We start from the raw sequence: 16,843 nt of genomic DNA, 5'->3' as shown, positions 1-16,843 counted from the left end.
TAAGTGCATTGGTACATGGATGGATGGAGTAATAGATTAATTGTCAAATTGATAGAGAGGTGATGCATCCATCAGCCATACACATATTCCTTGGTTCTGTTTCTCTGCAAATGTTGACTGCTATGCCATTCATGTGCACACACACATACTCATAGAGAAAAACTTAACTATATGACAGGCCAGCAGACAGAAGACCTGGAAAGAGTTGATGTGGCCAAGTAAAAGGGTTCAGAGGCAAACTCCTTTGCCTCAAGGCCAGCGAGGGCCTTCCATGTCAGGAAAGGCAATAGGCTCACTCAGAGTAAATGGATTTAAATGTTAATTTTAACAACAACAAAATTTTTTGATAACTCTTCAGATAATGTTTGGTCAAACACTGAGGTACTATTACCTAGGCAAGTTGGTACATGAAACTCACCAGGACAAGTGCTGTTCCAAGGCCAATACTACACATTGCCAAGGGCTTAACAGGCTTCTCAGACAATAGGACGGGTGCCTGGTTAAGAATAAGTACTGCAAGCCTGATAGAGTTCAGAGGATTGTTAGAAGGATAAATGAGAATCCTGGCAAGAGACAGACACTCACACACACACACACACACACACACACACACACACTCACACCCTTCCTTTGGCACAAAAGCAGAAAATGTCAGGTATGTGCTTTCCTTTGAAGCTTGGAGGATTGGAAACTTAAACTCGATAGATATAATGCATCAGCCCAATTCCTTCTATTCCAGCTCCATCCTGGGCCTCAAATACCCTTTGAAGAAGCTCTTGTGTTTGGTGCTATTTCCCTGCATGATAACAAAACTCACCTTCGCCTGACTTCAGACTTAAGTCATGCTGCTCCCTGATTTTCCAAAATATGGTTCACAGACCAGTGTATCATCCTTCTTGTGATCCCATTATAAATACAGAATCTCAGACCCTGACCTGGACTCACTGAGAAGGATTCTGCATTTCAGCAAATTCCTAGTCATGTTCACATTTATGTTCAAAAGGTATAGGCTGGAAACACTCCCTTTGACTCCTCCCTTTCCTATAAGATCCTCCCTATCGGCAGGCCAGACACACCTGGCAGAGTAGGACTGTCACCATAGTAACCAGCAGGGCTACCTGTTATTTCTGCCATCTTCCTGGTTTTGGTGCCTAAAGATACAGCAAGATTTTGTGGCCATTGCTATAGAAACCAATTTATGGCCCATGAGTAGTTTTCCTTCATTCCCTGTATTGCTGGAATTGTGAGCTTCCTAAACCATAGTCAAACACTGAAACTCCTTTCCAGCTTGGCAAAGTCTCAGCAAATAGCAAGGACAAAAAGTCAGGGCCACAGGGCTTAAAGGAGGAATGTTATAGCAACCACAGAGATTTGCTTAAATGTGAAGAGAAGGCACGAGCAGCTCCATGTGGCAAGGCATTTTCCTCCGGCAAGGAGACAGGTGAGGGGTGCTGGAGATGATGCTGATGATGAGGACAATAGACACAGTTACTGAGTTTTTGAATTCACATGCCAGGATGCACACATGATCTCATCCGATCCTTACCGTACACCCTGTGTTCATTTCCTGTGGCTGCTCTAAAAACATTGCTGCAGATATGGAGGCTGCAAACAACACAAGAAAACTCTAGGGACTGTTTCTGACATGAACTCAATGGCTGGCTCTTTCACCTCCCCCCCCCAACTCCAAGAGAGGAGCAGCCTTGCTATGCCACAGAGGAAGACAATGCAGCCAGTCCTGAAAAGACCTGATAAGCTAGGGTCAGATGGAAGGGGAAGAGGACCTCCCCTATCAGTGGACTTACAGAGGGGCAGAGAGATGAGGGAGGGAGGGTGAGATTGGGAGGGAATGAGGGAGGGGGCTATGGCTGGGATACAAGTAAATAAACTGTAATAATATTAAAAAATAAAAATTTTAATTTAAAAAAAAGAAAGAAAGAAAGTCTAGAGAGGTGAATAAGTGAGCCAAATACTTGCCATACATCCTTGAGGATGAATTATCAGATCCCCAGAATACACATTTAAAGAACTGGTAGGAAGCCAGGTGTAGGAGCACATACCTTTAATTTCCAGAACTCAAGAAGCAGAGGCAGGTGGGATCTCTGTGAGTTTGAAGCCAGCCTGTTCTTCATAGCAGATCCCAGGCCAGCCTGGGATACAGAGTAAGAACATATCTCAAAAATGGGTAGATAGGTAGGTAGGTAGACAGATAGACAGATAAAAGATCCAAGTTGGTATGCTGGTTCAGCTGTAATTCTAGTGTGTGGAAGGTGGACAGGAATTTTAAAGCATCCTGGAGGGCTCCAAGCTCAGTGAGAGACCTTGCCTCAATATGTAAGAGAGCAATCAAGAAAAAAAAATGACATGCCCATGCATCTGCACTCTTTTACATGTCCACACACACGCATCACCCCTACATATATATACAAAAAATCCCCCAGAATTATTCCCTTACCATTGTGGAGACCAGATATCCAAAACTACCCCCCCCCATGATAATGCCAAGGTGTATCCTTCTAGAAGCTCTGGAGGAGAGCCCTCTCCTCACCTTCTTTAGCCTCTGGGACTACTTTGACTCATGTCTCTTTCCTTGCATGATTCTATAGTCTTTTCTTCAAGTGCCCTAGTTCTTCTTCTGGCCTCTTTGCTTCCTTCCTGAAAGCAGCATGTAGGATCTATTTCTTACCTCTTACCATTTGGGACCCTCTTTTCTTCTCAAGATGCTTAATCCAGCCACATGTGTGCTACACATTTGTCACATTGAAATCAAGTTCCAGTAATTAAGAAGCAGGCAGACATCTTTGGGGAATGTTTTTCAGCTAGCTTCTTGGAGCATCTTAATAGGTCTTTGAATATATAAGTGACATTTACAGTTTGTCCAATGTCAGGTCTTGAGTTTTATCATAAAGATAGCTATCTGTAGGTGTGCCTTTGGTTTGGCTCTGTGTTCCCCAAATCCAGATTTGACTCTATGAGAGAATTCCTTCTTCTAATCGTCTACGCATCCTAGCCCTGTTACTAATGCCTTAATAGGCTTCTCCACATCTTCCCTAGACCATATATCAGACTCCATCTCAGTTCCCAGGTGAATGAATCTTCCAGTAGAATCAGTGAATTATAGAATAAGAGAGAACTAAACAGACCAGTGTTGGCCAACTATGACCAGACATCTGGCTATCAATAGTGTTTTATTGAAATAGCTAACTGCATTCATTTAGTTTTGTAGATGCTTTCTCACCATAGGGGTAGAGATAATTAGCTGCGGCAGATACCATATGGCCCATGAAGACTAACATATTTTCTCTCTGGATATTTACAGAAATGGCTGTCAGCCCACAAATTAAGCTGCTTCATCTGAGCCCACCCCATTTTACAAATGATACTATGGGCTAAAACAGTTATCAGCCAGAGCCAGGCTCATACAGACCCAGAACTGTCATACAGACCCAACCACAGTCTCCTTCATATCCTGGCCTTCATCTTGTCACCAGATCTCTTCATGGTTTCAGGGAAGCTCTACTTTTGTTTATGTCCTTTATCTCCTCCTTGCATCTTGGCTCTAATGGCCTTCCTGAGCTGACTTGCCAGTTTGACCCTACAGAGGCCCATCTTCCCTTCCAGAGGCTCTACTCACACCTCACATATTTTACCTAAAGTTACAATGAAAGCCATAGCACTGTTGAATCACCTGTTCAATCCAGGATGCTTAGTTCACAAACCTGCTGATTCCAGAACTGCCAGAAGAGCTGGCTTAGAATTCAGATGCCCAGAACTCATTCCAGCCCGGCTGACCAAAGCTCAGGAGCCTTTGAAGACACCACTAATTCCTCCATGGGCTCTTTTAGCTTATACTTGACTGCTTCTGGATAAAGTAAGGGCCAGTGAATCACAGTCCTCTTTAAAAATATCTAAAAAGAGAGTTGGAATGATAGGTAGAATGAAGCATTTGTTTTACAAGCATGAACACCTGAATTCAGTGTACCAGGATTCATATTTAAGGGGGGGAAAGATCCAGGCAAAATGGTACACACTTATGATCTCATCCCACCTGGGTCAGAGAGCTTCACAGCCCATTGAGAGACCCTACCTCAAAAACAAGATGAATGCTCACAGGGAACGCCACCAGTGGTTTTCTTCGGCTCCCACATGAACGCACACACATAGATGCCATATTTTTCCTGAGCTTTCTCTACCCCATTTGACTCAAGGCCCTAAATTTCTTTTCCATCACTAACTCTTGTAAGAAAGTACCACAAATAATGTTATTTTGTCCCCATTTGAGCCAACAAGATAAGATGTTTTAAATGAATCGCTGGCAAAGAATTCATGAGCTTATAAACTGCTGGACTCAGGTGATGGACAGACATTGGTGTTGATAGAATAGGAACATAGAAAATTCCAGACAAGGAAGAGTTTCTGTGGCTTGAGGTTTATTATTATTATTATTATTATTATTATTATTATTATTATTATTATTCCTTGATAAAGAAGTGACTTAGAAAGTGGCAGGGCCTTGCTTTGGTATTCAGCAAGCACACTTTATGCCCCAGCCTCTAACATGAAAGGCAGCTACACCAGAAACTCCTCCCACCACTAAACAAAGGAGAAGGTTCACCTCTGAGAAACAAGCTAGGGGAGTTCGCTGGGCACCTGGGACTTGTTTCCAGCAGTGACTGAGACACGGGGACTGAAATAAACCTCACTTCCCCTGGAGACAGTGGAATCCAATTCAATTTCAAGTCGGGTGTTCATTGAGTGCCTGATTCGGTTTGGGTGATGGAGAGATGGGGAGAATGCAAAAGCCTAAGTAGCAGGCTGACACCGGCAGAGATTCCCCGAAAGTCTGACCTCTAGGTCCCAGGCCCAGAAACTTGCTTTTCTTAGTATCAGACAGTAAGGATTTGGTAAGTCTTAGCCTGTTTCATGAAGACATATTAAGGGCTTCCAGCCTGCTAGATACTGTCCTGGGGCAGCATCTGGAGTGGTGAACTGGACAACCCCAGGTCTCTGCCCTTATGGAGTTAAGATGCTAATGGGGCATCTGCAGAATGAGTAAAATCCTTCAAAGTGGGAGCTACATGAGAGTAGTCTGTGTGGCACAATTATCAGGAGAAATATTTGGGGACCATAGGATTTAAACTGTGGCAAAGGTTAAGCGGAATGTGGACTTTTGAAGAGATTCGGAGCCTACACACAGGGGAGTGAGCTACATGACAGAAAATGAACATAACATGCCTTCAAAGATCTCTGACAAGGTCAGCTTCCCTGAAAGCAGCAGGTGCATTGTGGGTAACAGAGTTCATGCTGGGAAGCAAAATGGGAAAATGGTGAGATTACATGGGATAACGGGCACATAGACTGTGTAACCCAGTAACTTAGGTCTGACTCTGAGCTTTGAAAACCTTCTGATCCATGGCTAGAAAGGCCCTTTAATATCAGTAAATGTGGTTTTTCTGACACTAAAGCAGGCAGACTCATAACTAGCTGCCTGATGGCCCTGAACATTTAGACAATCTTGTGAACATGGTTAACTCAGATGAGTGTAGAAGTCTGAGTCGTTGCATATTTTAACATCATATGAGTAGCTTGACTCAGGAAAAACTGGAACCTGGCACCAAAACCTTATGGGAAGCTTGTGGAATCTGTATTTTTGAACAGGAGCTGTAAGATTCTGCTTCCTTAAATATGTCAACTAGCTACCCTTGCCTTAATGGCATCTAGACCCTGCCAAGTGGTAGGATATCTTGTAGTTCCTCATAGCACCATTCTTTTTTTCCTTTTTATTTATGTATTTATTACAGTTTATTCCCTTTGTATCCCAGCTGTAGCCCCATCCCTCGTCCCCTCCCAATCTCATCCTCCTTCCCTCCTCCCATGCTCCTCCCCAAGTCTACGATAGGGGAGGTCCTCCTCCCCTTCCCTCTGATCCTAGCCTATCAGGTCTCATCAGGACTGGTTTCATTGTCTTCCTCTGTGGCCTGGTAAGACTGCTCCCCCGTCAGGGGGAGGTGATCAAAAAGCAAGCCACTGATTTCATGTCAGAAACAGTCCCTGTTCCCCTTACTAGGGAACCCACTTGGACACTGAGCTGCCATGAGCTACATCTGTACAGGGATCCTTGGTTGGAGTATCAGTCTCAGAAAAAAATCCCTGGGCCCAGATTTTTTTGGTTCTGTTGCTCTCCTTATGGAGCTCCTGTCCCCTCCAAGTCATTCATCTTCCCCTACTTTCATTAGATTCCCTGCTCTCTGCTCAAAAAGTTTGGTGATAAGTCTCAGCATCTGCTTCAGTACCCCACTGGGTAGAGTCTTTCAAAGGTCCTCCTACATGGCACCATTCTTAAAGCATGGCACACTTAAATTAGAAGCATGGGGGGGAGGTGCTTATTCAAATTATGTCCATTTAAATTTTTATCACATTTATTTACTTATCTATCTATTTCTTTATTGGGGTGCACAGTGCCATCATGTGTATCATGTGGAGGTCAGAAGACAACTTTCGGGACTTGGTTCTCTCCTTCTGCCATGTGGCCTCAGGATGAAACTCCGATTATCAGATTTGCCAGCAACTTTACATTCTCGGCCATTTCTCCCATCCCTTAAATTGTGTCCTTAAACTCTGTGAACTCAGCATCTCTGGAGCAGACTAAGGAATCTGCATCTTAACCCACCCGCACCCCCGCCCCACCAGTTGAAGCAGCAGTCAGTCCCTAGGCCAGCATACTGACCAGCAGGGAATGATTTAAAATGCTGTCTCCCAGGTTCTTCTCCTAATCCAGTAAATCAAAATAGGGCCAGAAATCTGTGTTTTAACAAAATGCAAATAGGACCAGAAATCTGTGTTTTAACAAGCCACCCAGGGGATTATGGTGTATTTAAGTTAAAAAAAAAAAAATGTTTAAGGCCCAGTTCCTACTATGCCAATTAAATCCTAAAGTGGGACTCAAGTATTTTCATGCACTCCAAAATACAAGTGTGAGATTAGACTATGCACAATCCCTAGAAGAAACAAAAGTCAGACCCAGATCCACTCGGAAACCTATGGGTCAGGACGAGGCATTGCCTCAGTCAATGTTTACAACAAGCTGTATCAACCACACCGTGCCCATTTTGGCTTCCGTGGTGTCTGGGATGTGTGCAATATCCCCACATTTGGCCTTGTTGGCTGTTCTGGGCTCCAGCAGTCTTGAATGTGAAGGTTAACTGCATTTGGCTCCCATCCTGCTTTGGAAGGTGTTCTGTGCCTTTCGGTATCCTGGTGTTAGTGCAGAGCAGAGTCCAGAAGGGTGTGGACAAGCCTGGCTGGGATGGCAAGGGAGCTGGAGAGAGTTCCTTGGATTGGGCTGGAATCTGAAGTAATCTGGTGTTCGTTGGCTTCCTTGGATCAGGCTGGGATCTGAAGTATACCTGGTGTTCATTGGCTTCCTTTGGCCCTGGACCCTGCCCAGTGCTTGAAGTGACTCATCTGCACATGCACATGATCCCTGAGAGGGACAGCACTCACAGCAGAGTAACCCTGCATTCTTTGGTGGCCTCACTAGCCCCTTTCTCGGATGAGGAAACCGAGGCCCAGAGATTCTAGAGAGCCTACCCCTGGGTCACCAGTGGGTTCAGGATGTCTCCAAAGGCTCTTGCACTCGGGAATTTCCAGGCAGGGTCTCCAGGGAAACTGGATGGGGTGAGGGTGGAAGTAGGGATGGAGGTGGAATAATGGTCCCCCACCCCAAGAGTCGGAGTGGGTCTGAGCAGCCCTGATTTCCTGGCGGTCCTAATACATCCCCGCCTCCCTCCTTATGCGCAGGCCCTTCCTCGTGCTGCCCCCTCTGATGGAGTGGATCCGAGTGGCCGTGGCGCACGCTGGCCACCGCCGCAGCTTTTCTATGGACAGCGACGATGTCCGCCAAGCGGCCCGGCTGCTGCTGCCCGGCGTGGATTGCGAGCCGCGCCAGCTCAAGTAGGTGGAGGGGAGAATGGGTGGGAGGCAACGGAGGGAAGGGCGCTTGGACCCTGGGGGCGGGGACCCTGAGAATGGAACTTAGGGGATACCCCTGGAGGCAAGGGTAGGAGGTCTCAAGCTTTGCTTGTGGATCGCAGCCACCAGGGCACAGATACTGCACTCCCCGCCCCTTGCTGGTACCTGGAACCTTTGCTGTAGCTGAGGCTGAGGCTCTGCGGGTTGAAATGGCAGACCGGGTGGAGGGTGGAGAGCTGAACAATAGATCCTTAGAGTGTTAGTCCTTGTGAATTACAGGTTGCGAGGTGTCTTGTTCTTTCTGACCAGTCTCTGTTGGTAACCCTTCAATCTGTGTTCCTGTCCCTCCGTGCCCCGTCCCCTCCTTTCCCCTCTGTCCCCCTCTCTGTGAAATATTAGCGTCCTTACTTTTCTGACCAATCTTTGCAGAGGAAAATCTCTGTCTGGGAGAGCGCCCTCTCTGTCTTCCCTTCATCAAGCTGGCCAGCGCCCTCATGAAGAGGGCTTGGTTTTTTGTTGTTGTTGTTGTTGTTTTCCTTGTTTGTTTTGTTTGTTTGTTTGTTTTAATATAAAACAAAACAAATACACCAGCCAGCTTACTGAGATGAGTCGGACCTGGGCCCAAATACAAATGCACAGACCAAATGATGCGTGAACAGCCACTTTCCTGACTCCCTCAAGTGTTCCCTGGGTGACTGTATCATTTTCAACTCTCCCACCACCTGATGAGAAACTGTCCTCCCTTGGGAGTACCCACCACAAACTTCCAACATTTTTGCCCTAACAGAATTTGATGGGAATGGCCCAGTTTTGGCCCACCAGACTCCCCTGCCCCCTGTTTCCCAGGGCTGTCAGCTGGCTACAGCTCATTCCCACCACTCCTGCTCAGCATCCTCAGCCTGCTACGCTTTGTGGCTTGGGCTTTCTTTGCTGCAGTAGGCTCTGGCCTGCTGGACCAGGAAAGTAGGGTGCTCCCTTTTTGCTAACTGAAAAAGTGATCTTTGTCATGCTTTCCAGAGATCTCACAGCCCAAAGGTTACACACCTGGTTCCAGAGTCCCATTGCCTGGGCCAGATGACCAAGTGTGTATGTCATGCTGACAATCACATGAAGACTCCATCTTGGTATCCTTTTGGCCACATTAAAATCCATGTCAAACATGTACAGACATTTTTGTCACTCTTCCCTAGACACAGAGCATAATTGCTATCTATATAGTATCTACACTATATCAACTATTATAAATAATCCACAGAGAACTTAAAATACTTGTAGATGATATATAGAATTATATAAATATTGTTTTGTAGAAGAGGCATCAGTATTTATTAGGATCTTGGATCCAATCTCCCATGAGTATGGAGGAATACTCAGTGCATAGGATTTCTTTAGCTTACTCAAATAATAAGTGTAAATGTTCTGGGGATGTGGCTCATCAGTGAACACTTTTCTAAACATAAAGTCCTGGATTCAATCTTAAGCATGTATAGATAAACCAACAGAGAGATAGAATGTAAAGCTTACAGTATATTACTCAATACACAAAAAAATCCCTAGAAAAAAATCAGTACATGAAAAATAATACCTATTTTTCTGTCTATTCACATCTCTCTCATTTAATATGATATAAGGCAGGAATTACCATCTCCCTTTTGCAAGTAGCAGCATCAGAATTTTTTTTTCATTCTGACTTCCAGCAAAGGCACCAGGGACCTACTCTGCATCTTACGCTAACCATTCTTGTGGTGTGTACGTAGCCATCTCCAGTAACTGAGGGAGGCACATTGATTATCCCATTTTAAAGAAAAGAGGGCTGGGACTCTAAGGGCTTCCAGCATGCACCTGAAGTCACACAGCTGTTGTGAAAGCTGCCCTGCCCTGCCCTGCCAGCCATTCACCTTAGAATCTGTCAGAGGAACTCAGGGTTCCTGGTTCTGAAGCTGGGCTCCCTTGTCTTAAATGAAAACAGCCTGAATGGGAGTCATATGTTCTAACAAATGGAAGAGCATGGCATTGGCACTGAAGTGTTAGTTGCATTAGCATATGTAATTGCCTACCAGCTGGCCATTGGCTTCTGGAAGGAGGTGACATGGAAACCAGGCAAGAAGGATCAGCCTGCTCTAGGATTCCCAGGTTCAGCACTCGTTTGCCATTGATCTTCAGAGTGACCTTGGTCAAAGGCTGCCACAGATGTTCTTCTGTCTCACTTGGCTATAGTCAAGCCTCACCATGGAGATCAGATATTCTAAAGGGATGCCATTCTATGTGGCCATAGTCTCCGAGCCCAGGGTAGATCCATTTATTCTCCTTTAACAAAGAGTCATATCACTTAGACTGGAGAGCAGGCCTTGTGTTTCCTCCAGTTGTTTGAGAGGTGAGGGAGTCAGGGAGCAATGGAAAGGAGGAAATGAACACTAATGCATCTTGGTTTGTATGTTTTCTTGATGATTCCTTTTGAAACCCTTTAGAAATACAAAGGTAAATGCTGTTATTTTCCTGCTGTTTGGTTGAGGCAGGTTTCTAGCTCTGGAGTGAGGGCTGAATTCAAAAACAAAGGCAGCCAGGTATATTCAGATTGTTTGTTAGCTACTAAGCAGCACCTATCACAAGACTGGGGCCATGAGCACCATGAGCTCCTCTTGAGAGCAGCTCGTCGACAGTGGAAGCACTCAGGGGTGAGAAAGTGTTGAGTGTCCAGCTGGTGGTGTACATGCTCACCATTGCTCTTCTGTGGTATTTCTAGAGCCCCGAAGCACCAAGCCCTGCAGATTGCTGTCATCTAGGTCTTCTGCTTTGGCCAGGTGAGCTAGGGAAACTCACTTCCCCCATCCTCCGCAAAAATGGCTGACCATGGCAGAGGGCCAGGGCTGAAGTCAACAGTTCACACCTTCAGCTTTCAACCCTTCTCAGGTCTCCAGGGCACCGTGTTAGGCTGACATGTTTTATGATTTGCCTGATGTGGCCAAATGGGCTTCAAAGTGAAAGTTGTACCACAAGAATATTGGTCTTGAAATGCAGCCCTGTAGTGACAGCTGAAGTACAGGTTTGTGTATGGTGTGTGGTGCTGGTGCCAGTAGGGCCCAAACTAAAGAGCACTGGTTGAAAAGAGGATCATCCAGATGCAGAAAATTTCAGCCCTTGGTCTCAGAGGAATGGAAAATAGTCATGTCTCAGAGTCTGGAGGGCAGGGGACAGGGTTCAGGACCCCCACAACCAAACCCTGTGAACACTCAAGCCCTCTATAAAATGGCATAGTATTTGTGACTGCCTGTTCATAATCCCCTGTATACTTTCAATCATCTCAAGCTGATTTGCATTTCATCAGATATGCAAATGCTTGCCATACTATACTGTACAGAAAATATATATACTGTGTGGTTTCTTATGAACATCTTCGGCTCTTTGTTGGCCAGCTCCTCAGATCCTATTCTGAGCTTGAAGGAGTCAGGATCCTTGGAATTTTCCTAACAGTGGGAAAATGCAGACATTAAGCAGTAACAAGCAACTGAGCAAGGAGATGCCAGGTAGAATCAAGAAAGTAGAGCTGGGCATGGGGAAGAGTTGAATTGATGTGAGAGAGGTATATAAAGGAAGCTCCCGATTTAAGGGACATAGCTCTTAGGGCATGGGGCTCGTGGAGAGCCCTGAAGTGGCATGGATCTTGAACTGTATTCCCATAGTCTAGCTCCCTAAACCATCCCCTTATAGATTTCTAAATTCCCACCATGGACCTCCTGCTTTCTTCTTGGAAGGTCTCCAGCAGAGACCAAGCACCTGGGCCTTTACTGGCTCTGTGGGGCCTGGAACATGCCCTGCCTTGGCAGTTGTGCTCTCTCTCCCCTTGAGCGCCCTTGTCTGTCTCTGCCTGAGGAAGCTTCTCATCTCTCCACAGATTCATGGCTGGGAGCCATGGACCTGCAGCATTGGCAGGCCAGTCACTCCTTCACCTCCAGTAGAAGAAATCAGATTTCACACTGCTGGCCAGTGACCCAGTTGGAGCCACTGCCTCCCAAATGCTGATGCCAATGCATTAGCACCTCCGGGAACATGGAACACTGCCCCTCTCCCTGTTTCTAGAAGAATGCCTTGGGGGCTCAACTGTCCTCTCTTACCAAAGTCAGGGACAGGCCATAGAGGCTGCTCAGAATGCCAAACTGGCCAAACAGCCTGGCACTCAGCAAACACCTACAAAGAATCTACCCTGTCACTGCCCTAGTGTGCTTTCAGCTGGGCAAGAGATGGACAGAGATATCCATAAATAATTAGCATGAACCAGGGCCAACTAGTCAGTAGAGATCCCGGCTGGGGAGATACTGTGACCTTCCTGTATGGACCATTTAATCTGTGTCCTGAAGAATAAATAGGAACACACCACACATGGAAGGGGAAAAGAGAAAAAGTAAAGAGATTATATAGAGAATTCGGGGGGGGGGGGGAATTCTATCATCCTGTCAAAGAATCTGAACTTATCCTGTAGGTGGTGTGAGCTGTTACCAATGTTAAAGTGGAGGAAACGTGGGGTTTGTAATTTTGAGACAGCATGGAGGATAAGCAGAGACAGGCAGGGGGTAATTGACCCTGGAGTAAAGTGCTCCAGGTGAGAAGATAACGATCAGAGAACTCAGACAGAAGCAGAAAGTAACGGAGGCGATGGGATAGAGCAGGGAACATAGAAAACAGGAGGCAGAGGGACAGGACTTGTTGACTGTGTAAGGGTAAGGGTGTGAGAAGTTCAAAGGTTGGCCCTGGGAGACTGCAGAAGGCAAGGGTGTCTTCATGGGATGGAGACAGTTTCAGATGGAGCTGCATGGCAGTGATGGCTGCACAACAGTGTGGCTATACCAAATACCTCAGAACAACACGTAAAAATTGTTCAAGGCTGGGGAGAGTGCTTAGTGGTTAAGTTAAAAGCACATATAGTTTTCCCAGAAGACCTGAGTTTGGTTCCCAGCCCCCACAATGGGCAGCTTATAACCCAACTTGGGCAACTTGGGCAGCTTGTAACTTCAACTGCAAGGGAATCCAAGACCCTCTTTTGGCTCTGTGGGTACCCCCCCACACATCACATACAATCACACAAACTGCACACATAAATAAAAACAAATCTTTTTTAAAATTTAAAAAAGTAAAAAAATATATATATCAATTTTATGTATATTTTATCACAGTAAAAATAACAGCCCTGGGCCTGGAGAGATGACTCAGCAGTTAGGAACACTTGCTCTTGCAGAAACCCAGAGTCCAGTTCTCAGCACCCCCACGTCTGTCCCCAAGGGCATTGTGTGCACATGGTGCGTAGACACACTGTAGGCGAACACTCATACACATGACATAAAGATAAATATTTTTAAGGAGAATAATGAGCTCCGGGGTGGTTTCAAATTAAACAAGCCATGCAGAGCAAATGTGGGCGATGTCACCCTTGCATGAAATATGCATACATGTATTTGCTACACATGTCCAAACTTTCTCCAGAAGTAGCAACAGAAGCAGCTGAAGGTGCCATCAAGGAAGGGAATACACAGCTGTGTGTGTCTGTTTGATGGGGCTACAGGGACAGCGAATCTCTGTCTGAGTCACTGAAACAGGCATTTATCAATTCATGGTGATGAAGGCTAAAGTCAAAGTCTTAAGTGTCAGAGCACACACTCTGACAAATCTCCAAGACAGGATCGTCCTTGTGTCCCAGCTTCTGCTGTTTCCGTGCATCCCATGGGTTAGGGGAGTGTTACTCCAGCTGCTGTTTCTGTCCTCATCAGACAACCTTCTCATGTCTCTATCCCCATTTCTATCTTATAAGCGCAGCAGCCATGTTGGATTAGGGGCCACCCCAGTGAGTCATATCTTCCTGGTACACATAATACTTTGGGAAGCAGAACTTGGTTGTTGGATTTTCATAGCATATGGTGTGTTGTCTATTGTACTTACCAAATTTTTTTGTGTTAAAATTAACTCTGGTGTGTGTGTGTGTGCACATGCATGCACATGCACTCAAGGTTAAGGTGATTTATTCAAAGAAAGCACAAGGGCAGTGAGGGAGAGGTGATCCTGGGTTATCCATCCAAGTGAGAGTGTCCTTACAGGTCAGTCCATCAGAGTGAGGTCAGCAGGGAAGTTCCTTTCCATTCTCTAAGCCTCTTCTTAGAGAATAAGTAGAGTAGAGTGAGTTGGAACTTGTGCTTTACAGTTACATTGCCAGGGCTCAAAGCCTAGGCAGACCACTTTATCTCTGTATGACCATAGGCCAGTTGTTCACTGACTCTGGGCCTTAGTGTCTATGTCTATAAAGATGTTGATGATAATAATAAACATAGTAGGTGTGATGTCATACCATTGGGCAAATTATCGGTGGCACAAGATTAAGTCTAGTGTGTCTTACACCTCCTATTCCTACTGGTGAGCCTGTCCTCAGGATGTAGGAAGAAAATCAGCCAGAGATGGCTTGGTTGGGAGCCACTGTGCCTACACCTGATACTCCAGTGCTTTCAACATGACTCGGGTTTTGTGTTTCCTCTGAAGTATGGGTCTGTGAAAGCCATCACTGGATAGTCTGGTAGCATGTCCACAGCAGTCAAGCATCCATAGATATCCAATGAGATGAGACAACAGGAGGGATAGAAAATGTGCCTTCTGTTTGCCTGGGTTTTACTCCAACAGAGCAGAAGCTAAGGGAGCAACTAAGAGGCATGGATTATTCTTGAAAAGGGGTTACCCCATGGACTTTTAGCTCAAACTATTGGATTTCTACTTTTTTTAGGGCTAGGACAGAAATAGGTTTCCTTGTCCATGGGTCTGCATGTGATTATCATCCAGTGAATATTTGTTGAATGAATGAAGGATGCAAAGGGTTATGGGGGAATGTGTTGATAATACTTTGTGTAAAAAGACTAAACTTCCCAAAGCAATACAAATGCAAATGCATGTAACATTTGTATTCAGGTAAGAAGTCAGGTGAAGAAAGGCTGGGGATATAGCCCATGTGAGTAGTACTTGCTTCGAACACACAATGCCTTGAACCCTGGCACTTCATAAACTGGGCATGGTGGTACACTCCTATGACCCATGTACTCAGAAGGTGAAGACAGGAAAATCAGCAGGTCAGATCATGTTGAGTTTGAGCCCAGCCTATGCTGCATGAGACCCTGTCTCAAGAAAAAGAAGGAGAAGAAGGGCTGGGGAGAACGGATGGGAAAAAAGAGAAGGAGGAAGATAGATGAGAGGTTTTATTGAAAGAAGCCTTTGGGGAGACCCTAACAAAATCTATACTGAAGTAATGCGTGTGGATGAGAATGCTCCAAAGATTTACAAAAAGGAGTCCCAGAGAGATGAGAAAGAGTGACCCAAGAGAAGCATGTGGTGGCAGGGTCTCCAGGATCTGAGGTTGCCATGCCAGCACAGGAGATGTAGCCTGAAAGTGGCCACCAGGGCCTGGCAGTGGGGAAGTCATTAGTGTCCGCTGCAGTGGCACTCTGAGTAGCCTAGTGTAGGGAGCCAGGCTGCAGGCACTAGACAGTTTGCCAATGCTTGGAATGGGCCCTGAGCATCCACAGTGTTAAAAGCAAAGTGAAAACACATTTGGTGCTTACAGCAAAATAAGAGATTTGCATCTGAAGTGGCATTTGGGGCTCATTTCCAGACTAGGGCTTCAGATCCAGGCTGGCAGTTGGAGGATGTCTAGTTTTCAATATAGGATTTGGCTTCTTGGGGAACAGCAGTTTATTTTTTTAATAAATTTTGTCCCACCCTTGACTCTAGATTTCTGCACAACCAACAGTTTTTCTCACAGGCCAGCAAACTTTCCAATCTAAACTCTACTTGGCAGAATTAGTTACATAGGATTATTATCTTCCTCTGGCCATAGGTCAGGCAACTATGATTTCCTGCATTGAGCTAAAGGCACAAGTCAGGGCAGAGGGGCTTCCAGAAACAGTAAGGAGCCAGTCTACCCTGCACAGGTGCTAGGTTCCCAAGATTCACTGTCTTCTCATCAGCTCATTAAATCACAAAACAGACTGTGTGAACTACCCTGCCAGCCTGGATGAGCCCCAGTGTCTTTTCTGTTACTCATGGAAAATGAGAGTGACACTCTCACTTGTAGGAGAAACTGAGTCATGTAGTCAACAAAGAAAATAAGAGTAACCACAACTCATATCCTCTTATGGGTTTCCCTTTTCCTCTCCTCTTCTCCCTGTGTGTATGTGTGTATGGATTTGTGCGGCATACACAATACATGTGTGGGTACTTGCATGTGGAGGCTGACAGTGTGTATCTTTTCTCCTGCGCTCGTCTCTTTATTTTTTGAGAGATTCCCTCATTGAACCTGGAGCTTGCTGATTTAATTAGGCTGGTTTGGAAGCAAGTTCCAGGAACATACTTGTCTTTACCTTCCAGTGGTGGGATTACAGGCACTCACCGCTCAGCCCATGGGTGTTGATGTGTGCATGGAAAGCACCTTTTTGAATAAGCCATGGCCCTAGGTCTCTGTCTTAGATTTCTAAGAAAGCCCTTGATAGTCTTTGTGGTCACAGAAGAGCTGGTCACAAATGTTTCTCATACTCTTTTCATTCTCTGCCAGCCCTGTGAGTAGCCTGGCTCTAGCAGAGGAAGCCTCAGCTACAGCAGGTTGCAAAACTTGCCTGACACTGTAAGCCTTGTGGGATTTGAACCAGGTCCTTGTGACTCCAAAGGCCATGTTCCCTCTCTTAGACCAACAACTCCAATGAGAGGCATGATGGGAAATATAAAAGCTCCTTTTTTCTAACAGCGCTGTAGCTCATGTCAAGAAAGTTCAGCCACCGGACACTTCTCTTAGGAATTCAGATGCTGCACTTCTCGGCCTTGGTCAATCCCAGAGCTGCCCACACAGACTTAT

At 45.6% G+C, this 16,843-nt stretch overlaps 1 protein-coding gene across 5 annotated transcripts in view; it reads left to right on the top strand.

Moving 5' to 3' along the window:
- Abtb3 (ankyrin repeat and BTB domain containing 3) overlaps positions 1 to 16,843 on the top strand; it is a 264,586-nt gene that overhangs the window by 199,732 nt on the left and 48,011 nt on the right. For 4 of the 5 annotated variants that reach the window (XM_060377817.1, XM_060377816.1, XM_021657006.2 and 1 more), the window contains exon 4: positions 7,801 to 7,953. In XM_060377817.1, coding sequence (XP_060233800.1) covers positions 7,801 to 7,953 — 153 coding nt within the window. Of the gene's footprint in view, positions 1 to 7,487; positions 7,678 to 7,800; positions 7,954 to 16,843 lie in introns of those variants that run through there. The other variant, XM_060377818.1, reaches the window with a different exon arrangement.

This window comes from Meriones unguiculatus, chromosome 2 (assembly GCF_030254825.1).
Source record: "Meriones unguiculatus strain TT.TT164.6M chromosome 2, Bangor_MerUng_6.1, whole genome shotgun sequence".
In the NCBI taxonomy this organism is placed as follows: domain Eukaryota; kingdom Metazoa; phylum Chordata; class Mammalia; order Rodentia; family Muridae; genus Meriones; species Meriones unguiculatus.
This window is presented reverse-complemented; position numbering and strand designations above follow the sequence as displayed.